Source organism: Bufo gargarizans, chromosome 6, assembly GCF_014858855.1.
Source record: "Bufo gargarizans isolate SCDJY-AF-19 chromosome 6, ASM1485885v1, whole genome shotgun sequence".
Taxonomy (NCBI): Eukaryota; Metazoa; Chordata; class Amphibia; order Anura; family Bufonidae; genus Bufo; species Bufo gargarizans.
In genome coordinates, this window is record NC_058085.1 from 147,604,900 (window position 1) to 147,632,727 (window position 27,828).

General features: G+C 45.6%; 1 protein-coding gene across 2 annotated transcripts in view; it reads left to right on the forward strand.

Annotated features, from left to right (window-relative positions):
• Positions 1-27,828, forward strand: part of DNAJB12 (DnaJ heat shock protein family (Hsp40) member B12) — a 96,202-nt gene that overhangs the window by 42,493 nt on the left and 25,881 nt on the right. For both annotated transcript variants that reach the window (XM_044298389.1, XM_044298388.1), the window contains exons 2-3: positions 6,263-6,425; positions 12,103-12,248. In XM_044298389.1, the coding sequence (XP_044154324.1) occupies positions 6,263-6,425; positions 12,103-12,248 (309 nt within the window). The remainder of the gene's footprint in view (positions 1-6,262; positions 6,426-12,102; positions 12,249-27,828) is intronic.

Consider the following 27,828-nt stretch of genomic DNA (forward strand, 5'->3'; position numbering starts at 1 on the left):
ACTGTCCCTTTAACCATATGTTTTGGCCATGCTATTAAATGGGTTTGATTCCACTTTGGGGTATGTGATTTTTTTTTTGGGGGGGGGGGGGGGAATTATAACAATTTTTGGTAGAACAAACAAACTGCAACTGTTTTTTTTTTTTTTCCTCCCCCCCCCCCCTTCATTATTCCATTTGTGCACTTTTGGACACCTCAATGCCAATTCTTTATTTATTTATTTGTAAAATAGGTAAAGCGGAGTAATTTATAATTTGTAGACTTGAACATGACTGCAATAACTTATCATTGCACTCTATGGGGAAAATTAGTGACCCGCATTTACTAATGTGTGTGCACCCCCGCAGATTAGCTGTTTGAAGATAAGGCAGCACTCGTACGAGCACTGCCATCTCTACTCTGTTTACCTGCTCGTCGTTGCAACTGCAGAGGTGAGAAGTTTATTTACAACTATGGCGTCCCTATTTACTTCTATGGGACGGTTCCCATCTGTTCAAGTGAATAGGACAGAGCCGTCCAATAGAAGTGAATGGGACAGCAGAGTTGTAATTGCACTGCTCACCGCTGTAGTTGCGACGGCGACCAGTGAAGTGGAGACGAGAAGGCACCTCTTGTACTAGTGCTGACAGTCGGACCCCTGCCGGTCTGATAATTATGGCCTATCCTGAGGATAGGTGACCTATAGAAAAAAGTGGACAACCCCTTTAACTATGGGGGGCCCCATGCTGTCATATTGACTGAACAGGGGCCATTTGTCCAGTATAGGTAGCTCGGTCCTGGTAAATTACCGCTCAGATGCTTGGTCATAATAGACCAAGGCATTGCAAGGATTAATAGTCCACTTCCCGGACTCCGCCGGTGGGTGTCCGCTGTGTAAAGCGGCAGGTACCAGCCAGCTATGGTGCCCTCTCAGCCAGCTATGGTGCCCTGAGTGCATCCCATCTGTAAAGATAGAAGTAGTTTTGGTAGAAACTTTCTTTTAACACTATACAGTTTGTTCCCGATACAGAACAAGTGTTTTTTTCATAACATTTTCTATCCCATACTTATGACAAAAATCTATAGATCTCCTGCTCACTGTAATTACAGGTCTGTTTGAGAAAGAACTCGTTAGTGTATGAGAGGCATCCAAGCCGTGGGCGCAGTAATGAGCTGTTTATTTGGACCGACATCCAAAGATTCTGTTCCAGTTCTATTCCTTTCCAGTAGTGGATAATTGCTTGGCTCAGGCTGGAGCGCTAAGTATCCAGTCTGCAGTTTTCTGCTCGTCTCGTTAATATGTGACTGTAAGCAAAGAAAGATCATCAACATTTTATGCAGCTAATTACAGGTGTTCTCTAACCGTTTAAAGGAGTTATCCCGTTTCTTTAATAATAAAAAACTGCAGAGGCAGCTACAAAATAAAGAAAAAGCACACAGCCTGTATATGACCGCTACTGCCAATCGCATCATGGCTCCTGTCATTGGGTGATTATGCCAGTAAGTACATCATGTGACTGCTGAGACCACTGATTGGATGTGGCAGTCATGTGCTGGCTGCTTGTACCTGCTGAATGGGAGAGGATTAAAGAGGAAAAACCTGAATATGCCCTCAAGGTCTTATTGAATAGCTAGGATGTACCTAGTGGTCAACCATTCACTGTAATAGACTGACACTTCGACCTCTGGACATAAGAGAAGAGTCAGGCTGGTAGCTGCTATTTTGTTCTGGTGACCAGCAGAGTGCCACCAGTCAGTCCTAGCAATGTGCCAGCCCTCTTTCCCTTAAAGGGGTTGTACCAGGTTATCCACAGGATAGAGAATAACTATCTGGTTGGTGGACTTTCCACAGTTGGGATCCAGAGAAGAGGGGTCCCTTCTCCCATCAGGTTTTTGGGACTGGTGGAGATAGGTGAGTACAAAGCACAGCTTAGAGATTGAGTGGAGCTGTAGTGTGCATGCTCGACCTCCCACTCCATCAGTATGGGGGAACTGTACCCCTGTTCTCAGGATTGGTGGGGTTTCCAGCTGTCAGATTCAACAGTCAGTTTATGTCCTATTCCTATACTGTGAATAGTAGACTGTGTTTAATGGATAACTGTCATTTTATTTTATTTATTTGCTAGTTTATTAGAGCTAGGCATGTATACCTGAGTTAGTCTGTCAATGATTGTCAAAAGATCTGTAATTACCTTATATTAACAGCTTTCATTAATGTCTCCTGTCCCTTTCCACTACTCCCATAAAAGACCGTTGCTATGGCTTGTCTGTCTCCGGCTAGGAAGACAGAGGGGCAGGCCTTCACACTGCATGCCTGCATTAGGCTTCAGAGTGAGGAGGCGTGTCTCTCAGTAATTCAATCTGATTGGCTGGCAGGAAGCTGCTGGCTACAGCACGTTTTTATGTGACCTGAGGGAATGCAGTTTTGGCCTCAGAGAACTGGCAAAGGAGTCATCTTGAGAAGATCCTCATAATGTAGCATTCAAAACAACCGTAACTAAGGGGAAACTCAAGGGAAACAGTGGTATGTGAAGAAACTAAAGATTTCTTTATGCATAATGCTGCTGCAGAAGTAACATATGCTAAAAATAGATTTTTTGATGAAAATATGACAGTTATCCTTTAACCCTTTCACTACCAGCGTAGCTCTGTGCAAGCATGATGCCCGCTCGCGCTTGCAGCGGGCGTCGTGGCTGGCAAGTCTTTGCTGTTTCAAACAGCAGAGACCTGCGGCTAATTACCTCAATCGGCAATAATGCCAATTGCGGTAATTAAAAGCTTTAGATGCTGTGATCAAGTCAGATCACGGCACCTAAATGCGTAAAAACCCTAATCTATAAAGAGACTCAGAGCATTAATTCTGCAATTCTTATTTTGCCCACCAGATGTCAAGCCAACATAAATGAGCAAAATGCAAAGAAATTGTAAATTTTCAAATCCCTGATGGGTCAAAATTAAAAATTAAAAAACATTATTCATAAGGTCATTTATGAGCCTTAAAATGATGAAAAAAAAAAGTTAAATATATAAAAGCTTAGATCCCCCCCCTCTTTCCGTATAATAAAAAAAACAAAAAAAATAACAATATATAAAAACATCCTGGGTTTCACCGCGACCGAAAACGCACATACTATTAAAATCTTTTATAAAAAATGCAATACGGTAAATGGCGTAATGGAAAAAAGGGTCAAAATGGCAGATTTTGCCTTTTTTTTTCATTGCTTCTCTTACCCAATAAAATGTGATCAAAAAGTCACGCACACTGCAAAATTGCATCAATAAAAACTATGGCTTGTCCTACAAAAAATGAGCACCTAAACAGCTCAGTAGACCCAAGTATAAAAAAGTTATGGGGGTCAGAATATGGTGATGTAAAAAATATATATATATTTTTCTCAAAGTTTAAATTCATTTTTGCACTATTTAGGCATAAAAAAACCTATACATTTGGGGTATCGTAATTGTACTGACCTAGAGAATAAAGGGCATGGGTCAGTTTTGCCGTAAACAAAATGCCGTGCGAACAAAACCCGTAATTAATAGTGTCCTTAGAAAATACAACTTGTCCTGCAAAAAATAAGCCCTCACACAGCTATGTGACTTGAAATCTAAAAAAGTTATGGCTCACGGAAAATGGGGGGGGATGAAAACGCCCAAAAAAAAAAAAACTCTGGTTGCCAAAGGGTTATAAAGTGGTTTTCCAAGACACTTATACGGATGAGCTATTCTCAAAGTAGCGCCGCAGCCTTCTTACAGCTTAGTCTAGTTATGTTCATCGTTCACATGGCCTAGGTGCAGCTCAGCCTCATTGAAGCCGCTGCACTACTGCGAGTGACGGTGCCTTCTCAACCAGCTGATCGGCAGGGGTGCTGGGTGTCGATCCCCCACCAATCAGATAATGATGACCTATCCAGTTTTGATGACTCTTCCCCTATGTGTATAGACATTCGCATGAGAAGGCAGTTGGCTAAATTGCTGTCTCTTCACTACCCTGGAAATGAACCAGTTTGGCCAAGAACTATTACTCCCCAGTAATCTGCTTGGATGAGCATACATGTCCTCAGTAGGGAAAGGAGAATAAGACCCTGCCAGACGCCTCTGGCGCTTGCTTATGCCCTTCGAAAATAAAAGGAGTGACTTGTTAAAATCCAACATGTTGACCCTTCCTTCCCCCAAATCTGCCATTGGGGAGAGTTGGGACACCCTGATGTGGTCACCTATACATTTCACCATGCCCAATCCTCTGTTTTCCTGGGGGGATGAGCGCTGTCAGAAGTGACTAGCATAATCTTATCTAGTCACATAAACCTGCACCCTCAGCCAGTCCGAGGATGTCCATTCATACAGCTACCTCACGTGTATTCCATGCACAGGATTATATTTTTTATAGGAATCTGCCTGTAGTCTATGGTATTAATAACTGATCGTTCTCTGGGTAGAAGAGTAAGGGCTCATGCATTAGTCGTTCCCCTATGCTCGGAACAGGCAGCACACAGGTGGTTCGTGTGCATGAGCCCTAATGCTGGATTTTTTGGGGGGTAAGCCTAGTTTGCTCTACACAGGGAGGAGGTGTTGACCAGCCGCTCACCCACGCACGTCTCCCTCCATATAATGTACCTTTGGACAAACTGAACATACATGTTAATGGGTAATCTAGTTTAAAAGACTTACGGTCAAAGAACATTTATTCCTCAGCTTTTTAATACTAGTGTTTTTTTGCTGCATTTAGTGTTTTTGATTCTGATTCCATGAGTTTATTTTTAAATGTTTTTCTTCAAAGTGGGTTTATGTACAAAATAATCCCTAAAAATGATTTGTCCCCTCTCCTGATATGTTGTAATTGCATTCACTCACCATGCAATAACAATGTTGGATCATCTTTTCATATATCCCTATGTTATGTCATTACTCTATTATTCCTACTTGAAGTTTATGAATGAATTGCCAACTTGGTGCTACTACTTAGGGGCACGTCCCTGCAATTTGTACCACTGGCAGAACTGATAGTACCGTGTCAGACACATCCCAGCTGGCAACACTAAGTTGGCAATTGATTAATGAACTTCTAGTTGGAAGAATGGCACAACATATGTGCTCCAGAATGGTCATTTAATGTGGAATACAGGTATTTACTAATACAGACATGAAAGAAATGGTGACCAGGCCTTTAAGGTGATCCTTCTCAGCTTCTGTATATGTAGTCTTTTATCTGTGTGTATCACTAGAGCCCAGTTCTGCAGGTCGGGTCAAATCTTGGATTCTTTATGAATCTGAAAAACACAACCGTGACATGTTCCATGACTAGGGCTGAAACTATTACTCGATTTGAATCGAGTAATTCGACACACAAAAAATCCTTGGTGCAAATTTTTTGCAATGAAGATTCGTCTGTCTCACATGACCACGGAGCGGGAGTGAAGCGCTTGCTATTACTCTCGCTCCGTGGTTTCCCGCTGGCCTGCAATACTCACCTTTCCAGCAGGGGGCCTCCGGACAATCCACAGCACATCCATGGTCCCGCGCTGCACTTACCTCCTGAAGTACGCATGCCATGACCTGACGCGCTGTGTGACGTCAGACCCAGAGCAGCGTGGAACGTTGGAGTGTCGGCGGCACCCCTGCTGGAAATCTGGTGTGACTACGGCCGGAGTGCACAGCATCATAGCAGCCAATGACGCTGTGCAATCCGGGTGTCAGGAAGAGCAGTGGGGTAGAGCTGCTGGCACAAGGGGGAGGGGGGGAGAGCTGATGGCACTGGGGGATAGTGGAGCCGATGGCACCTGGGGAAACTGAAGCACTTGGGCTGATCAGACCGGGGGAGCAAATGGTGTTGGGGACTGATGGCAGGGGGTCTGATGAGTTTTTATAAAGGAAAACAGTCTATTAATTCATTTTTTCTTATTAGATTACTTGATTTCTAAAATAATCGTTTACTGCGGCCCTATCCATGGCGCTCCATATGTATCAGAATATTTGTCCCCTAGACCAGTGTTTCCCAACCAGCGTGCCTCCAGCTGTTGCAAAACTACAACTCCCAGCATGCCTGGACAGCCTTTGGCTGTGCGAGTATGCTGGGAAGTGTAGTTTTGCAACAGCTGGAGGCACGCTGGTTGGGAAACACTGCCCTAGACCCTGCAATGGTTGTGGATGTGTATTGTGTAGTATACTGTACAGCATGAAGTGGATTGGTGGTCTGGATAGGCAGGGGAATGAGTCCTTGTCTTTGTCCATCTCCATGATCTGGTTTCTATTATTTGATCTCTTCTAACGTTTGTCTTACGCAGAGCTCATGGAATCCCTCTCAAATAACAGCCAGCCCAATGGTACAGAGCCTCAGAAACCCCGTCACCGGAAAAATGTAGCGGAACCAAGCCCGTCAGCTAATGGAGAAGCCGGTGGAGAATCTAGCAAGAGTTACACACCAGACCAAGTTGACGCTGTTAAAAGGTAACTGAACCTGACAAATTTGTAATAACCAAATACAGTTTTAGAATATATTAACATAGTCCAGCTTTTTTAGTGGGAAAAAAAAAAAGTGAAATCAGTGAGGCAATAATGTCTTGTCAGCTCCTGTCAATATGCAGAGGCAGGCTTTCTCAGTCTGCCTCTTCTCTCCCCCCCCCCCCACACACACACACTTGATTTACAGATGCAAAAGTCTTCCTTCTGCCTTTGTTCCTATAAGGCTACATTCACACAAACGTATTTTGTTTCCGTGTCCGTTCCGTTTTGTATTTTTTTGGAGGATTGGCTGAGAACCCATTTCAATGGGTCCGCAAAAAATTAGGGCAGCACACCATGTACTGTCCGCATCTGTGTGTCTGTTCTGTAGCCCGGCAAAAATATAGAACATGCCCTATTGGGATAGGCATTGTAACAATGCCACACGGACGTCATCCGTATTTTTTTGTGCGGATCCGCTTTTTGAAGACTGCAAAATACATACGGTCATGTGAATGTAGCCTAAACCTAATCTCAGTGTTGATTCCCTCTACTGCTTGCCTCTACCTTCTCAGTTTACAGGGAACAGGCAGAAAGAAAGCTTTTATATCTATACCTCAAATGTAGGGAGGCACTGGGGAGGGAGAGAAGAGGCAGGCTGAGAAGCAATCTTCTCCATGTTACTGGTGTTCATATACAGCCTACAGTGCACTCTAGATATGGAATCTCCTTAGCAATGCTCAGTTAGAGTGTTGTCAAAGGGACACTTTAGGGGCTGCTTTTTATGAAAAGCTTACAAAATTTCCATAATAAATTAAATCACTCTCCCTACACTTTTGGGGGGAAAAAATAACAGACCTAATGCACACGGCCGTGCGCTCCTGCTCTCAGCTGGCTGCCAGGCCGGGTTACCACGGACCGTTCACACCCGTGGAACACGGTCGTGTGCATTCGGCCTTACACCAATCTATTCGCAGGATACAGTATGTTTCATTGTTTTTGTTAGACATGAGCTGCAGAGAGTATTACCAGCATTATGTCCCATCCACTGTCACTGCAGTTCTGCCTTCCGCACTCTCCTGGATGGCGTCCTTTAGTAGCCAGCAGTTACATGCTGCAGCTTATTCTGGATTGTTGCATGTAGCTTCCATGTACCTGCTTCAATCTCGCCGAATACGGATGGATGCTGGTGAAGCAGTCAGAATTACAGGATCGGTCAGTGATGGCATCCAGCCCAATGCATACGGACATATACTTCTCTCTTTTTTTAAATTTTTTTTATTTTATTTTTTTTATTCATTTCTGGTTTTGGCTTCATCAAAACTGCATAAAAAAATCTGAAGGTGTGGAAGCACCCTTAGAGCTGATTTTTTATTATTTTTTATTGATCTGAAGAAGGCTGTGTTTTTTTTCAAGCCCTCCTTTATGAAGGATGAACGTGTTTGGTGCATACTAACTGTAATGACTTATGATTTCAGGAGAAAACTGAGGGCACACAACCTGTTAGCCTTTTTGTTCTTGTTTATTAGTTAATGGCCACATTCGGTACACGGCGTAGGTGGAGAATACTGCATTTCAGAAGGAACATTTTGTGGTTGGAAACAAAAAAAAACACGTTGCAGATCGCTTTGATCGTGTAGAAGATGGTTTCCTTACTACATTGTGTGATTGTGGCTTTCTGCAGTTATGCCTTCAGTTAATAATAAAATTGTAAGTGCGGAAGAAAAAAAATTTAGGGGGTGAACAAAATAATGGAAATGTGACATGAAAAGATCAGGCTTAACGGTAAGGCCCCTTTCACACAAGCGAGTTTTCCGCACGGGTGCAATGTTTGATGTGAACGCATAGCACCCACACTGAATCCTGACCCATTCATTTCAATCATTTTTCTGCGTTGCGTGAGAATCGCAGCATGTTCAATATTCTGCGTTTTTCACGCAGCCCTGGCCCCATAGAAGTAAATGAGGCTTTAGTGAAAAATGTATTGCATCCGGAAGCAAGTGCAGATACAATGCATTTTTCACTGATGGTTGCTAGGAGATGTTTGTAAACCTTCAGTTTTTTTTTTTATCACTCTCGTGAAAAACGCATCAAAACGCATTGCACCCGCGCGGAAAAAACTGAACGCAATCGCAGACAAAACTGACTGAACTTGCTTGCAAAATGGTGCGAGTTTCACTGAACACATCCGGACCTAATCTGTATCGTTCGTGTGAAAGAGGCCTAAGGCTGGGTGATTCTGCAAGTAATGTGCCTTTGGCTGCAGGGGCACATGTCTGTTCAGAAGTTTATAGTCCGGGAACAGTTTTGTCATATGGGAAAAAATCATTTATATTGCCTCATTCCAAGATCCAGAACTCGTCCATTTTTACATCATTGTTAGCCATATGTGGCTTGTCATTTGTGAAACAAGATGTCATTTTCACTGCTACCATGCTGTACTTGGAACTTTTTGGGTTGCATACATTTTTGGGGGACGGGTGGAATAAGGAAAAAAGCATTTAAAAAAACAATTTTTATTTTATTTTATTTTTATGCTGTCCACTGGGCAGTTTTTGGCAACTTTATTAGATGGGTTGTAGCAGACATTGCAATACCATGGGGGTGTGGGGGATTTTTCTTTTTCTACCACTTTTACCAAATAAAAGCACTTTATGACAAAATGGTTTTATTTTTTGTGAATAAACTTTTATTAATCTTCAGTTATTGCGGACATGACTTTTATAATTCATTGGTTTACCTTGCATACTAGTGCATTATAGTTCATCACTTTAACAGGCAGTTTATTAGGCCATGTTTGTGGCACATCCATGGCAGGTGCAGGGGCCTTTGACAACACATTGGCACCCTAACATTGCATTTGGGGGGGAAGGGTTAATGGGGAGAGAGCCCTAGATACTGTGGCTATTAAAAGTAGTATCTAGGGGGTTAAACGGCCGGGATTGGAGTTATTTCTGATTCCGGTCAGTGGAGCAGAAGTTTGGCTTTTAGTCAGTGCCAGGTTTCTGTGGTGATTTGGAGCAGTGTATCAGCGCAGCCTGTGTGCGGTCTGTCCAGTACCTGGATTATTCCTGGCAAGGGCAGCAGGAACTGAACAGAATCTGCACATCGCTCTGAAGCAAAAAAAGAAATGTAGCAGTCGTCTTTAAAATGAAATCATATGACGCAAAAATTGTGAATTATATCAAATTGAGTAATTGCCCAGCCCTACTTAAGGCTAATTTCACACAAGCATGTTCCGTCCAGGAAACAAGCTTTCTATGATGGCTGCATTTCTCAGACTGGATGCTGGTCCTTGCCAGACCATAGGTCTACTGAACTGCATGCACTGTTTAAATCCGGTTTTACGTTAGATGCGTTTTAACGTTTTTTTGGGGGGGACTTGTATATTAATGGCCTATCCTCAGGATAGATCATTAATATCCGATCTGTGGTGGTTCAATACCCTGTCATGGCCCTGACTCCTTGCGCTGCACCGTGTGCTTCGGTATGTGGCACAAGGGCAGTACCGAAGGGGACTACCAGCCTCTTTTCTTACTGCACCTATGCCGGATACTGAAGTGCACAGTGCAGCATGAGACATTAGAAGAAGTTGGGGCCAGGCGTAATCGCGTTAAACTGCCCTGTCAATCAAAGTGCAGAGGGCGCGGCAGTTGCACAGAGAGCAGATCCTCCAGGTGTAATGGTAACGCCCTCGTAGCAACTAGAAGTTTATTTGCATATATTTAAAACATCATTTTTCTCAGCAATGCGGGCACATAGGAACATTGGACCAACACAGATGCCTTCAGCTGCCAAGTGCACATGTAACAGGTCAGCCAGTTTCCTAGGAACAAACATGCTGACAGATGCCCTTTAAAAAAAAATCCTGTAATCTTGCTGTTTTTATTCAGACCACTGAACCATGTAGTAAGATGATACTTCATTTTCTGTAAGAATCAGTAGTCATGTCATTATCAAAATTGGCATCAAAGATAACTCATGTATATATAGATATCAGTGGATTTACCAGTCACAATAGGTGATGGACACAAATTATCTCCTGTTCCTACCTGCACAGTAACCTCTGCAAAGGGTACAGCACTCCCATAGAACATCTGACACCAGTGGTGGACTGGTTAAGGCCTCATGCACCCGACCGCGTCGTGTTTTACGGTCCACAAATTTCAGATCTGCAAAACACTGATGCGTTCCGCAACTTGTAGAAAGGAACGGGCTGCACATAATAGAAATGCCTATTCTTGTCCGCAAAATGAATAAGAATAAGACATTTATTTTAATTATTTTTTTTTTAACTGAGCAACGGATGCGAACAGCACACGCTGTCCTCATCTTTTTCGACCCTAATTTAAGTGAATGGGTCCGCATTCGAGCCGCGATAAAAAAAAAAAAACGCCTTGGATGCGGACCCAAACAACGTTCATGTGTGTATGAGGCCTAAGACCGGCAAGTAATACACTGGTCTTAGTAAATGTCCCCCTTAGTGTTTAATGCCTTACCATCGTCAAGATCTCTCACTGCAGTCAATAAGCAGATACAGTGAAAGATTAAAAACCTGACTTGGGCAAATTTAACATAGAAACTAGCTGATCAGAGGGGGTCCGACACCTCCACCGATCAGCTGTTGAGGTGTAGCTCCAGCGCTGGAGCTACACATCATTGTCAGCTAGATACTGGGGGCGCTGGTTATTTTAGCGTTGTTCCTAGTGAAGTCAATGGCAGCAGCTCTGCAGTGACTAGCTCTGTCCACTACACAGTTAACTGAGCTGTGTAGTTCCGTGCTGGAGCAGCAGATCGGCGTAGATGCGGGTTATCAGTTAATAAAAGCTGGACAATCCCTTTAATAATTTACATCCACTACAATCCATTTCAGTTTCCTGGTGTAGATTATAACACATGTGATGGTCTGACCCTGCACTTGACGCTCCCCACCTGCTTTTTGGAAAAAGTGGCAAGTGGGACTCCAAACCTCCAAAAGGTTGCAACATTTTGTGCAAATATAATGTTTCCATAAGGGTTTTAAAGAGTCACTGTCACTATAACTGAAAAGTCTGTTTAAGTTCATGTATTCCCAATAAAATAACAATTCAGGAGCCTCTTTTCATATAATTGAGTTGTTCTGTTATAAGTCTTAAAAGGATTCTCTGGCAATGATTTAAAATGGCCGCCAGCAACCCTTTCTAGAACCTTTCCTAGAATGTGAGTAGGACTGGTTGCCACCACTTGCAGAGCGGTCTAGAGGGTGAGGGGTTGGAATCTCACTACACGTATGCTGCTCTACAAAAGATAGTAATGAGACAATCCTACCTATGATAAGCCATCATGGCTGAGCAGCCTGACAGGAACATTCTCTAACAAGTATTATATGCAAGTGCCAAGGAGTATTGTGTAGTGAGGCACCGCCACCTCACCCTCCCAGGCAAGTGGAAGCAACCGGTCCAGCTCACCTACGACAGATTGCTCGCAGCCATTTTAAATCATTCTCAGAGAACGCCTTTAAGAAATGTGGATTATTAAAACAGACATGTCAGGAATGGTGACGGATCCAGTTTAAAAAGCTACCAAAATCATCTAGCAGAGTAAAGGATACAAGAGTTCAATAGCTCCTTCTGCAGTGATGCAACATACTGATTTACAATGATAACTTATTCATGTCGTCACCTAATATATCTGTTACTTACAGGATAAAACAGTGCAAAGATTACTATGAAATTTTGGGTGTGACGAGAGACGCATCAGAAGAGGACTTGAAGAAAGCATACCGAAAGCTAGCATTAAGATTTCATCCGGATAAAAACCATGCTCCTGGTGCCACGGAAGCATTTAAAGGTAAAGCGCGGTACATTATATTTTTACATGAGAAAGGGTTGTAACTAGAGTTGAGCGAACACCTGGATGTTCGGGTTCGAGAAGTTCGGCCGAACATCCCGGAAATGTTCGGGTTCGGGATCCGAACCCGATCCGAACTTCGTCCCGAACCCGAACCCCATTGAAGTCAATGGGGACCCGAACTTTTCGGCACTAAAAAGGCTGTAAAACAGCCCAGGAAAGAGCTAGAGGGCTGCAAAAGGCAGCAACATGTAGGTAAATCCCCTGCAAACAAATGTGGATAGGGAAATGAATTAAAATAAAAATTAAATAAATAAAAATTAACCAAAATCAATTGGAGAGAGGTTCCATAGCAGAGAATCTGGCTTCCCGTCACCCACCACTGGAACAGTCCATTCTCAGATATTTAGGCCCCGGCACCCAGGCAGAGGAGAGAGGTCCCGTAACAGAGAATCTGTCTTCATGTCAGCAGAGAATTAGTCTGCATGTCATAGCAGAGAATGAGGCTTCACGTCAGCCACCACTGCAACAGTCCATTGGCATATATTTAGGCCCAGCACCCAGGCAGAGGAGGGAGGTCCCGTAACAGAGAATCTGTCTTCATGTCAGCAGAGAATTAGTCTGCATGTCATAGCAGAGAATGAGGCTTCACGTCAGCCACCACTGCAACAGTCCATTGGCATATATTTAGGCCCAGCACACACACAGGCAGAGGAGAGAGGTCCCGTAACAGAGAATCTGGCTTCATGTCAGCAGAGAATCAGTCTGCATGTCATAGCAGAGAATGAGGCTTCACGTCAGCCACCACTGCAACAGTCCATTGGCATATATTTAGGCCCAGCACACACACAGGCAGAGGAGAGAGGTCCCGTAACAGAGAATCTGGCTTCATGTCAGCAGAGAATCAGTCTGCATGTCATAGCAGAGAATGAGGCTTCACGTCAGCCACCACTGCAACAGTCCATTGGCATATATTTAGGCCCAGCACCCAGGCAGAGGAGGGAGGTCCCGTAACAGAGAATCTGTCTTCATGTCAGCAGAGAATTAGTCTGCATGTCATAGCAGAGAATGAGGCTTCACGTCAGCCACCACTGCAACAGTCCATTGGCATATATTTAGGCCCAGCACACACACAGGCAGAGGAGAGAGGTCCCGTAACAGAGAATCTGGCTTCATGTCAGCAGAGAATCAGTCTGCATGTCATAGCAGAGAATGAGGCTTCACGTCAGCCACCACTGCAACAGTCCATTGGCATATATTTAGGCCCAGCACACACACAGGCAGAGGAGAGAGGTCCCGTAACAGAGAATCTGGCTTCATGTCAGCAGAGAATCAGTCTGCATGTCATAGCAGAGAATGAGGCTTCACGTCAGCCACCACTGCAACAGTCCATTGGCATATATTTAGGCCCAGCACCCAGGCAGAGGAGGGAGGTCCCGTAACAGAGAATCTGTCTTCATGTCAGCAGAGAATTAGTCTGCATGTCATAGCAGAGAATGAGGCTTCACGTCAGCCACCACTGCAACAGTCCATTGGCATATATTTAGGCCCAGCACCCAGGCAGAGGAGGGAGGTCCCGTAACAGAGAATCTGTCTTCATGTCAGCAGAGAATTAGTCTGCATGTCATAGCAGAGAATGAGGCTTCACGTCAGCCACCACTGGAACAGTCCATTCTCAGATATTTAGGCCCCGGCACCCAGGCAGAGGAGAGAGGTCCCGTAACAGAGAATCTGTCTTCATGTCAGCAGAGAATTAGTCTGCATGTCATAGCAGAGAATGAGGCTTCACGTCAGCCACCACTGCAACAGTCCATTGGCATATATTTAGGCCCAGCACCCAGGCAGAGGAGAGAGGTCCCGTAACAGACAATCTGGCTTCATGTCAGCAGAGAATCAGTCTGCATGTCATAGCAGAGAATCAGGCTTCACGTCACCCACCACTGCAACAGTCCATTGTCATAAATTTAGGCCCAGCACTAGTGTTGAGCGGCATGTCCCATATTCGAATTCGCGAAATTTTGTGAATATTCGAAAGAATATTCGTAAAATATTCGCGATTATTCAAATTCGTTATTATTTCGCATATGCGATAATTCGAATTATCGCATAATACATATGCTATGCAAAATTCACATGTGCGCTAATGAAATCGCCTTACGAAGATTCGCAACTCAATTCAATCACTAATGTATGAATGCAATGCCCTTTGCCTCTGTTCTGGGACAAGTGTAGATATTCGCATGTGCGCTAATAAAATCGCCTTACGAAGATTCGCACCTCAATCACTTTCTAGGGAATGTGAGACTTTTGGGAATCAATCGAGATACAGTGGGGGGTGATGACAGTAGTTGACAGAGTACAGATCAATGTAATCTGTAAGGTGGAAAGTAAAATAAAAAATACGAATATTCGTAAATCGAATTTTACGAAGTTCTACGTATTCGCGAATATGGTGCTATACTATATGAATGCACAGGCCTTTGCCTCTCTGTTCTGGGGACAAGTGTAGATATTTGCATTTGCGTTAATAAAATCGCCTTACGAAGATTCGCAGCTCAATTCAATCACTAATGTATGAATGCAAAGCCCTTTGCCTCTGTTCTGGGACAAGTGTAGATATTCGCATGTGCGCTAATAAAATCGCCTTACGAAGATTCGCAACTCAATTCACTAATGTATGAATGCAAAGCCCTTTGCCTCTGTTCTGGGACGTGCCGATATTCGCATGTGCGCTAATAAAATCGCCTTACGAAGATTCGCAGCTCAATTCAATCACTAATGTATGAATGCAAAGCCCTTTGCCTCTGTTCTGGGACAAGTGTAGATATTCGCATGTGCGCTAATAAAATCGCCTTACGAAGATTCGCAACTCAATTCACTAATGTATGAATGCAAAGCCCTTTGCCTCTGTTCTGGGACGTGCCGATATTCGCATGTGCGCTAATAAAATCGCCTTACGAAGATTCGCGCCTCAATCACTTTCTAGGCAATGTGAGTAAGATCTGAGCTGTTGGACCTTTGGGAAACAATCAATTATATGTGTACTGTAATTTTGTGGGGGGGGGGGGGGAAACAAAAAACGAATATTCGTTTTTACGAATATATAGCACTATATTCGAAATATTCGCGAAATCGCGAAGTTGCGATATTCGCGAAAAAAATTTGCTTTTCGAATATTCGCGCTCAACACTACCCAGCACCCAGGCAGAGGAGAGAGGTCCCGTAACAGAGAATCTGGCTTCGTGTCAGCAGAGAATCAGTCTTCATATCATAGCAGAGAATCAGGCTTCACGTCACCCACCACTGTAAGAGTCAATTTTCATAAATTTAGGCCCAGAACCCAGGCAGAGGAGAAAGGTCCCGTAACAGACAATCTGGCTTCATGTCAGCAGAGAATCAGTCTTCATATCATAGCAGAGAATCAGGCTTCACGTCACCCACCACTGCAACAGTCAATTGTCATAAATTTAGGCCCAGCACCCAGGCAGAGGAGAGAGCTCCCGTAACAGAGGATCTGGCTTCATGTCAGCAGAGAATCAGTCTGCATGTCATAGCAGAGAATGAGGCTTCACGTCACCCACCACTGCAACAGTCCATTGGCATATATTTAGGCCTAGCACACAGGCAGAGCAGAGAGGTCCCGTAACAGACAATCTGGCTTCATGTCAGCAGAGAATCAGTCTGCATGTCATAGCAGAGAATGAGGCTTCACGTCACCCACCACTGCAACAGTCCATTGGCATATATTTAGGCCTAGCACACAGGCAGAGCAGAGAGGTCCCGTAACAGACAATCTGGCTTCATGTCAGCAGAGAATCAGTCTGCATGTCATAGCAGAGAATGAGGCTTCACGTCACCCACCACTGCAACAGTCCATTGGCATATATTTAGGCCTAGCACACAGGCAGAGCAGAGAGGTCCCGTAACAGACAATCTGGCTTCATGTCAGCAGAGAATCAGTCTGCATGTCATAGCAGAGAATGAGGCTTCACGTCACCCACCACTGCAACAGTCCATTGGCATATATTTAGGCCTAGCACACAGGCAGAGCAGAGAGGTCCCGTAACAGACAATCTGGCTTCATGACAGCAGAGAATTAGTCTGCATGTCATAGCAGAGAATGAGGCTTCACGTCAGCCACCACTGCAACAGTCCATTGGCATATATTTAGGCCCAGCACCCAGGCAGAGGAGAGAGGTCCCGTAACAGACAATCTGGCTTCATGTCAGCAGAGAATTAGTCTGCATGTCATAGCAGAGAATCAGGCTTCACGTCAGCCACCACTGCAACAGTCCATTGTCATAAATTTAGGCCCAGCACCCAGGCAGAGGAGAGAGGTCCCGTAACAGACAATCTGGCTTCATGTCAGCAGAGAATTAGTCTGCATGTCATAGCAGAGAATGAGGCTTCACGTCAGCCACCACTGCAACAGTCCATTGGCATATATTTAGGCCTAGCACACAGGCAGAGCAGAGAGGTCCCGTAACAGACAATCTGGCTTCATGACAGCAGAGAATCAGTCTGCATGTCATAGCAGAGAATCAGGCTTCACGTCAGCCACCACTGCAACAGTCCATTGTCATAAATTTAGGCCCAGAACCCAGGCAGAGGAGAAAGGTCCCGTAACAGACAATCTGGCTTCATGTCAGCAGAGAATCAGTCTTCATATCATAGCAGAGAATCAGGCTTCACGTCACCCACCACTGCAACAGTCAATTTTCATAAATTTAGGCCCAGAACCCAGGCAGAGGAGAAAGGTCCCGTAACAGACAATCTGGCTTCATGTCAGCAGAGAATCAGTCTTCATATCATAGCAGAGAATCAGGCTTCACGTCACCCACCACTGCAACAGTCAATTGTCATAAATTTAGGCCCAGCACCCAGGCAGAGGAGAGAGCTCCCGTAACAGAGGATCTGGCTTCATGTCAGCAGAGAATCAGTCTGCATGTCATAGCAGAGAATGAGGCTTCACGTCACCCACCACTGCAACAGTCCATTGGCATATATTTAGGCCTAGCACACAGGCAGAGGAGAGGTTCATTCAACTTTGGGTAGCCTCGCAATATAATGGTAAAATGAAAATAAAAATAGGATTGAATGAGGAAGTGCCCTGGAGTCCAATAATATATGGTTATGGGGAGGTAGTTAATGTCTAATCTGGACAAGGGACGGACAGGTCCTGTGGGATCCATGCCTGGTTCATTTTTATGAACGTCAGCTTGTCCACATTGGCTGTAGACAGGCGGCTGCGTTTGTCTGTAATGACGCCCCCTGCCGTGCTGAATACACGTTCAGACAAAACGCTGGCTGCCGGGCAGGCCAGCACCTCCAAGGCATAAAAGGCTAGCTCTGGCCACGTGGACAATTTAGAGACCCAGAAGTTGAATGGGGCCGAACCATCAGTCAGTACGTGGAGGGGTGTGCACACGTACTGTTCCACCATGTTAGTGAAATGTTGCCTCCTGCTAACACGTTGCGTATCAGGTGGTGGTGCAGTTAGCTGTGGCGTGTTGACAAAAGTTTTCCACATCTCTGCCATGCTAACCCTGCCCTCAGAGGAGCTGGCCGTGACACAGCTGCCTTGGCGACCTCTTGCTCCTCCTCTGCCTTGGCCTTGGGCTTCCACTTGTTCCCCTGTGACATTTGGGAATGCTCTCAGTAGCGTGTCTACCAACGTGCGCTTGTACTCGCGCATCTTCCTATCACGCTCCAGTGCAGGAAGTAAGGTGGGCACATTGTCTTTGTAGCGTGGATCCAGCAGGGTGGCAACCCAGTAGTCCGCACAGGTTAAAATGTGGGCAACTCTGCTGTCGTTGCGCAGGCACTGCAGCATGTAGTCGCTCATGTGTGCCAGGCTGCCCAGGGATAAGGACAAGCTGTCCTCTGTGGGAGGCGTATCGTCATCGTCCTGCCTTTCCCCCCAGCCACGCACCAGTGATGGACCCGAGCTGCGTTGGGTGCCACCCCGCTGTGACCATGCTTCATCCTCATCCTCCTCCACCTCCTCCTCATCCTCGTCCTCCTCGTCCTCCAGTAGTGGGCCCTGGCTGGCCACATTTGTACCTGGCCTCTGCTGTTGCCAAAAACCTCCCTCTGAGTCACTTCGAAGAGACTGGCCTGAAAGTGCTAAAAATGACCCCTCTTCCTCCTCCTCCTCCTCCTCCTCCTGGGCCACCTCCTCTTCCATCATCGCCCTAAGTGTTTTCTCAAGGAGACATAGAAGTGGTATTGTAACGCTGATAACGGTGTCATCGCCACTGGCCATGTTGGTGGAGTACTCGAAACAGCGCAACAGGGCACACAGGTCTCGCATGGAGGCCCAGTCATTGGTGGTGAAGTGGTGCTGTTCTGTAGTGCGACTGACCCGTGCGTGCTGCAGCTGAAACTCCACTATGGCCTGCTGCTGCTCGCACAGTCTGTCCAGCATGTGCAAGGTGGAGTTCCACCTGGTGGGCACGTCGCATATGAGGCGGTGAGCGGGAAGGCCGAAGTTACGCTGTAGCGCAGACAGGCGAGCAGCAGCAGGATGTGAACGCCGGAAGCGCGAACAGACGGCCCGCACTTTATGCAGCAGCTCTGACATGTCGGGGTAGTTGTGAATGAACTTCTGCACCACCAAATTCAGCACATGCGCCAAGCAAGGGATGTGCGTCAAATTGGCTAGTCCCAGAGCTGCAACGAGATTTCGCCCATTATCACACACCACCAGGCCGGGCTTGAGGCTCACCGGCAGCAACCACTCGTCGGTCTGTTGTTCTATACCCCGCCACAACTCCTGTGCGGTGTGGGGCCTGTCCCCCAAACATATGAGTTTCAGAATGGCCTGCTGACGTTTACCCCGGGCTGTGCTGAAGTTGGTGGTGAAGGTGTGTGGCTGACTGGATGAGCAGGTGGAAGAAGAGGAGGAGGAAGCCGAGAAGGAGGAGGTGGCAACAGGAGGCAAAGAATGTTGCCCTGCGATCCTTGGCGGCGGAAGGACGTGCGCCAAACAGCTCTCCGCCTGGGGCCCAGCTGCCACTACATTTACCCAGTGTGCAGTTAGGGAGATATAGCGTCCCTGGCCGTGCTTACTGGTCCACGTATCTGTGGTTAGGTGGACCTTGCTACAGATGGCGTTGCGCAGTGCACACTTGATTTTATGGGATACTTGGTTGTGCAGGGAAGGCACGGCTCTCTTGGAGAAGTAGTGCCGGCTGGGAACAACATACTGTGGGACAGCAAGCGACATGAGCTGTTTGAAGCTGTCTGTGTCCACCAGCCTAAATGACAGCATTTCATAGGCCAGTAGTTTAGAAATGCTGGCATTCAGGGCCAGGGATCGAGGGTGGCTAGGTGGGAATTTACGCTTTCTATCAAATGTTTGTGAGATGGAGAGCTGAACGCTGGCGTGTGACATGGTTGAGACGCTTGGTGACGGAGGTGGTGGTGGTGGTGGTGTTGGTGGTACATCCCCTGTTTGCTGGGCGGCAGGTGCCAACGTTCCTCCAGAGGCGGAGGAAGAGGCCGAGGCGGCAGCAGCAGAATAGGCCGAGGCGGCAGCAGCAGAAGAGGTAGCAGGGGGAGCCTGAGTGACTTCCTTGGTTTTAAGGTGTTTACTCCACTGCAGTTCATGCTTTGCATGCAGGTGCCTGGTCATGCAGGTTGTGCTCAGGTTCAGAACGTTAATGCCTCGCTTCAGGCTCTGATGGCACAGCGTGCAAACCACTCGGGTCTTGTCGTCAGCACATTGTTTGAAGAAGTGCCATGCCAGGGAACTCCTTGAAGCTGCCTTTGGGGTGCTCGGTCCCAGATGGCGGCGGTCAGTAGCAGGCGGAGTCTCTTGGCGGCGGGTGTTCTGCTTTTGCCCACTGCTCCCTCTTTTGCTACGCTGTTGGCTCGGTCTCACCACTGCCTCTTCCTCCGAACTGTGAAAGTCAGTGGCACGACCTTCATTCCATGTGGGGTCTAGGACCTCATCGTCCCCTGCATCGTCTTCCACCCAGTCTTGATCCCTGACCTCCTGTTCAGTCTGCACACTGCAGAAAGACGCAGCAGTTGGCACCTGTGTTTCGTCATCATCAGAGACATGCTGAGGTGGTATTCCCATGTCCTCATCATCAGGAAACATAAGTGGTTGTGCGTCAGTGCATTCTATGTCTTTCACCGCTGGGGAAGGGCTAGGTGGATGCCCTTGGGAAACCCTGCCAGCGGAGTCTTCAAACAGCATAAGAGACTGCTGCATAACTTGAGGCTGAGACAGTTTCCCTGGTATGCATGGGGGTGATGTGACAGACTGATGGGGTTGGTTTTCAGGCGCCATCTGTGCGCTTTCTGCAGAAGACTGGGTGGGAGATAATGTGAACGTGCTGGATCCACTGTCGGCCACCCAATTGACTAATGCCTGTACCTGCTCAGGCCTTACCATCCTTAGAACGGCATTGGGCCCCACCATATATCGCTGTAAATTCTGGCGGCTACTGGGACCTGAGGTAGTTGGTACACTAGGACGTGTGGATGTGGCAGAACGGCCACGTCCTCTCCCAGCACCAGAGGGTCCACTAACACCACCACGACCATGTCCACGTCCGCGTCCCTTACTAGATGTTTTTCTCATTGTTATGGTTCACCACAACAACAAATATATTATTTGGCCCAATGTATTGTATTCAAATTCAGCGGGATATAAATTTGAGGCCTAGTATTTAGGCGCTGGGTGACCGGTATGGATTTAGTGACAGAATTAGACTTGGAAATGCACAGAAGCGTGTGTGTGTGAAGTTATTCTGAATGACCCAATGTGCACCTTGAATATTATACCCTTTTAGGGATAGATTTCAAATAGCTCTGATATAGCAGAAACCACTAAATTATGAAATTGCTAAATTGGGAATTGTACTTCAACCCAGAACAAAAAATGTGCTTTGACGGACACTAAATATCTTGCCCAGCAACAACAGTACAGCGGTGGGTAACGAGAGATTTAGAGGGAATTAAATTTGAGGCCTAGTATTTAGGCGCTGGGTCACCGGTATGGATTTAGTGACAGAATTAGACTTGGAAATACACAGTAGCGGGTGTGTGTGAAGTTATTCTGAATGACCCTATGTGCACCTTCAATATTATATACCCTTTTTGGGATAGATTTCAAATAGCTCTGATATAGCAGGAACCACTAAATTATGAAATTGCTAAATTGGGAATTGTACTTCAACCCAGAACAAAAAATGTGCTTTGACGGGCACTAAATAACTTTCCCAGCTACAACAGGACAACGGTAACGAGAGATTTAGAGGGATTTAAATTTGAGGCCTAGTATTTAGGCGCTGGGTGACAGGTATGGGTTTAGTGACAGAATTAGACTTGGAAATACACAGTAGCGGGTGTGTGTGAAGTTATTCTGAATGACCCTATGTGCACCTTCAATATTATATACCCTTTTTGGGATAGATTTCAAATAGCTCTGATATAGCAGAAACCACTAAATTATGAAATTGCTAAATTGGGAATTGTACTTCAACCCAGAACAAAAAATGTGCTTTGACGGACACTAAATATCTTGCCCAGCAACAACAGTACAGCGGTGGGTAACGAGAGATTTAGAGGGAATTAAATTTGAGGCCTAGTATTTAGGCGCTGGGTCACCGGTATGGATTTAGTGACAGAATTAGACTTGGAAATACACAGTAGCGGGTGTGTGTGAAGTTACTCTGAATGACCCTATGTGCACCTTCAATATTATATACCCTTTTTGGGATAGATTTCAAAGAGCTCTGATATAGCAGGAACCACTAAATTATGAAATTGCTAAATTGGGAATTGTACTTCAACCCAGAACAAAAAATGTGCTTTGACGGGCACTAAATAACTTTCCCAGCTACAACAGGACAACGGTAACGAGAGATTTAGAGGGATTTAAATTTGAGGCCTAGTATTTAGGCGCTGGGTGACAGGTATGGGTTTAGTGACAGAATTAGACTTGGAAATACACAGTAGCGGGTGTGTGTGAAGTTATTCTGAATGACCCTATGTGCACCTTCAATATTATATACCCTTTTTGGGATAGATTTCAAATAGCTCTGATATAGCAGAAACCACTAAATTATGAAATTGCTAAATTGGGAATTGTACTTCAACCCAGAACAAAAAATGTGCTTTGACGGACACTAAATATCTTGCCCAGCAACAACAGTACAGCGGTGGGTAACGAGAGATTTAGAGGGAATTAAATTTGAGGCCTAGTATTTAGGCGCTGGGTCACCGGTATGGATTTAGTGACAGAATTAGACTTGGAAATACACAGTAGCGGGTGTGTGTGAAGTTACTCTGAATGACCCTATGTGCACCTTCAATATTATATACCCTTTTTGGGATAGATTTCAAAGAGCTCTGATATAGCAGGAACCACTAAATTATGAAATTGCTAAATTGGGAATTGTATTTCAACCCAGAACAAGAAATGTGCTTGAACGGACACTAAATAACTCGCCCAGCTACAGCACTAGGGACAGATTTAGCTGGATATAAATTTGAGGCCTAGTATTTAGGCGCTGGGTGACCGGTATGGATTTAGTGACAGAATTAGACTGGGATATGGCCAAAAAATGAACAGACTATTGCTGGTTAAATGCACTTGGTGTGACAGCTTCACCCTGATGTAGGCTTTAGCCAAAAAACAACCACACCATTGAGGGTTAAATGCACTTGGTGACAGGCGCAGCTTGCCCCTGATTTTGTATATGGCCAAAAAATGAACAGACTATTGCTGGTTAAATGCACTTGGTGTGACAGCTTCACCCTGATGTAGGCTTTAGCCAAAAAACAACCACACCATTGAGGGTTAAATGCACTTGGTGACAGGCGCAGCTTGCCCCTGATTTTGTATATGGCCAAAAAATGAACAGACTATTGCTGGTTAAATGCACTTGGTGTGACAGCTTCACCCTGATGTAGGCTTTAGCCAAAAAACAACCACACCATTGAGGGTTAAATGCACTTGGTGACAGGCGCAGCTTGCCCCTGATTTTGTATATGGCCAAAAAATGAACAGACTATTGCTGGTTAAATGCACTTGGTGTGACAGCTTCACCCTGATGTAGGCTTTAGCCAAAAAACAACCACACCATTGAGGGTTAAATGCACTTGGTCGCAGCTTGTGCTGGCGCACCACAAGACACAAAATGGCCGCCGATCACCCCAGAAAAATGAGACTGACAAACGGTCTGTGCAGCCTAAAAACAGTGAGCAATTGAGGATCAGCAGCTCAATGATCCACAGCTGCAGATCGATCAGTTAATCAAGTCCTTTGGAGGAGTTAATCTGCCTAATCTCGCCCTACTGTCGCAGCCGCAACCTCTCCCTACGCTAATCAGAGCAGAGTGACGGGCGGCGCTATGTGACTCCAGCTTAAATAGAGGCTGGGTCACATGGTGCTCTGGCCAATCACAGCCATGCCAATAGTAGGCATGGCTGTGATGGCCTCTTGGGGCAAGTAGTATGACGCTTGTTGATTGGCTGCTTTGCAGCCTTTCAAAAAGCGCCAAGAAAGCGTCACAAAAGCGCGAAGAAAGCGACGAACACCGAACCCGAACCCGGACTTTTACGAAAATGTCCGGGTTCGGGTCCGTGTCACGGACACCCCAAAATTCGGTACGAACCCGAACTATACAGTTCGAGTTCGCTCATCCCTAGTTGTAACCAAACGATGCAGTATGTTCAAGACAACACTTGGGCATATGGGCATCATAGATGGGGTGGACTAGAGACGCCCTTGTATTATGTGGAGGACTGTGCTACGGCTTCCCTGCAACTGTACTATAATAGTCCATGTGTCCAGACCTGCTACTGTCACCCAGAGATTTGATCCTTGTAGATGTTTAGCTCCTCTGCATCCTCTCTTCACCACTGGTGGTGGTGTCACATATGGGAGTATAGAGGAGCACACCATTAGTTCACAGATGAATTGCTGAAAGTGAAAGCCTGTAACAAAACCCTATTCACATACTGCAAAACGATATATATCTGCCCAGATTTCTGGGCATGCTGCAGATGTTGATGTGCATTAGATATACTTTTATGCATGTGGTGCAAATATCAAGACCAGAGCCCCTGTATTTTCAAAGCCATTAAAGGGTGAATCTTGCACAAGATTTTTCGTACATGGTGAGCTTTTCATACATTCCTATTATTTTAATGCACTTTGGGGAAAATGTACTCCTTTGATTCCACCTATAACATTAATTTTAAGGGCTCGTTCACACGAACGTGTGAAGCCCGTACTGTGGACTGCAAATTGCCCGTCCGTGGTGCCGACACATGGGGATCCCGGAGCCATTCACTTCAATGGGTCCGCGATCCCTCCGTTCCGCAAAAAGAGCATGTTCTATCTTTTTGCAGTGCGGAGGCACGGAACGGAACCCCAGGAAGCACTCCGTAGTGCTTCTGTAGTGTTCTGTTCCGTGCTTCCGTTCTGCATCTCCAGATTTGCGGACCCATTGAAGTTAATGGGTCCACATCCGTGATGCGGAATGCACACACAATACGGCAACGGGCAGCACACGTTCGTGTGAACGAGCCCTAAGATTTAGACCTATTTATAAAGCAAGGGCACCAAAGTGAATAATTGACATCTCCTTACGCTCTTTTTCCAGTTTTCCTGCTTGTCATGGGGGTTAGAAAACCCCATTCACTAGCATTATATGTGGAATTCACACTGGAGATTAGCAACATCTGAACATGGCCTACATTTTAATGAAATTTTCCAAGCACAATTGTGTATATACTTAAAACATGTTTAGTACAAACACCAGTTTGGGAGTAGCAGATCCCCTTGTGAACAAGAAAATGGGGAAAATCCGGTTTCTTGCAGGCACCACAAAATAGTCATTTAAAGGGTTTGTCCAGTCCAGCAACTTCAGAAACTTTGTCTACATCAATGGTTACTTTATTAGTCTGTTAATAAAAGAACCATTGATGGAGATGCTGACGTCATTAAGTTTTTGAGGTTGCGCCATCCTGAGGATAGGTCATCAGTATCAACCAACTGCACACCCACCCTTAACTGTATCAGAACAAATAATCTACTACAGAGTTGCTTGATATATATAGCGGCTGGACTTCCTAGAACTGCATGTCCCCCTGATTCTAGCTTAAAGGACTTTAAAGTTATGTCCACGCATGAAAATGCAGCTGAAAAGTCCACTGCAGACTTTGCTATGGGTCTGCTGAAAAAACTGCAACAGGCTGCAGCAAAATCTGCAGGTGTGACTTTTCACGGAAATGGCTCTGGATTACTCCCTCACTATTGCAAATGGTGAAATCCACGGTGGAGATCTGTATCATAAATTGACACGCCCCAGACTTTAAATTCAGCAGCCTAAATTGACCTCTGGTTCCACCTTTTTTGCACTGCATGGATGAGATTTTTAAAAAACGTCTATGCTCAAGCGCTGGGGGACATATACGAGGATAGTAAGCTACTCGCATTCTCACGAATCCAAGACAGGTTCTTAGTACCAAGCACCCTGTTTTATAGGTACCTTCAGTTACGTCATGCACTTCAGACCCAATTCAGAGGTCTATACTCGCTTGCTTGACTGCCGTATGCTGGTGACTCCGCTGGCTGTAGAGGATAGGTGGAAGGGGCTTATACCCTCCTTGACTACTGAGGAGTGGGAGGAGGCTTTATTGGCACCTACTAGAGTGTCTCCTTCTATCAATAATAGGATGACACAGCTCTTCATCTTGCATTACAGCTATTTAACCCCTACCAGGCTTCACAAGATGGGTAGGATGGACAGCTCCAGATGTCACAGGTGCAGTGTGGAGGGTGCAGACTTTTGGCACCTGATGTGGGACTGTTCACACATCAGGCAGTATTGGGTATCTGTACTGGAGACTCTCAGGACCCTGGTGCCTCCAACACTGCAGTTGTGTCCCAAAATGTGCATCCTAGGTATAATAGACGAAGAATCTTGGTCACACTATCATAAGATCTTCCTGGAAAGAACACTGTTTATGGCCAGGAAGGCAGTCGCCCTGCGCTGGATGGGGGACACTCCCCCCTCCAGGGGTCAATGGCTCTCCCTAGTGAATACTGCGGTGTCTATGGAGAATATAGTCTACAAGCACAGGGGATGCCCGCAGAAGTTTGATAGAGTATGGGGGGCCTGGTGCTCGTCTTCACTCACCATGCATGACTCGAGCCGGTACCTGGTGGCAGACGATTCTTGATAACCCCTCTTTGGGCACGCAAAGGGGCTCGAGAGGGTCGGGCTTGGCTGACCTTCTTAGGCCCGCAGTGTTGGCCTATATTTGTTATACACCCGCATGTTTTTGTACCTCGATAATACAGTCTCTGTTGTTATTCTACATGCTGTGCTCAGGCGATCACAATTGATCATTATGTCCGTGGTCTTCTTTGTGTATTGCATTTGCTTTTATGAAAGGCCCCTGTGAGGGTCACTGTGATTTCTATGTGCCATGCTTGTCATGTTACTTTGCAATAAAACGAGTTTAAAAAAAAAACGTCTATGCTTTGCTGGCACTGTACAACGCTACCGATTTGTCATACACAAAGCCTCAGCAATTCTGCAGCTTTCACCATGCTAAAGTCAGCTGGCAGCACTGGGTAGGGGCTGGAATAGAGCAGGCCAAACATATCTTTGTGGAGCTTTATCATCAGGAGCGCCCAGGAGGCGGAGCTTTACTAGGACATGCTCATTGCGTTAGGAATTGAGCTGCTTCACATCTCCTCTGCTCTGAGTGACAGCTGTAACATCCAACCAGGAGACCACTAGAGCTGCAACTCAGAGCAGAGGGCAGGGTCTATGGAACAGCTCAATGCAGAGACACTGAAGCTCCACCTCCAAGACACATGCAGGGGCAGAATAAACGTTCATATTCACACTACTCCTGATGGAAATAGCTCCCTTTGTCCTTTTCTCCTCAGCTCTCCCCTTAGTGCTGTGAACAGATTAGAATGGTAAAAACTGCTGGCAGACTCCCTTTACAGGAAACCTGTTACCATGAAAATGCGTAATAATCTGCAGGCAGCATGTTATAGAGCAGAAGGAGCTGAGCAGATTGATATATACAATAATAGTGGAGGGGCACTCAAAATATCAAGGAGCCTAGGGCAGCAAATATACAAGCAGTGTAATGTTTATTAGACACTAATAGAACTAAATCATGTATACACGGAATGGACATATTTCCACATTCTTGTAATCTACTAGGCCACCCCAATAGGAGATACAGGCGTGTCACTGCAGAGAGTATTTCTATGGGACATTTGTCTACAGTGTATGTCCACCAGGCAACCGCTTGTTTTAGGTGATATTTGGCTACTTACGGTGTTACAGTCATCATATACGGTGCTACAGTCAGCATATATGGATGTGCTAATATACCTTTGATCACTGTCAGCCACCTGCTATCATTTTTAGACGTTTATGTATTTTGTATTTTATATTTTTTTTTATATGATGCTCCACAGGATTTAGTTCTATTAGTGTCTAATAAACATTACACTGCTTATATATTTGCTGCCCTAGGCTCTTTGATATTTTAAATGCCCCTCCACTATTCTTGTATATTTCTCCTG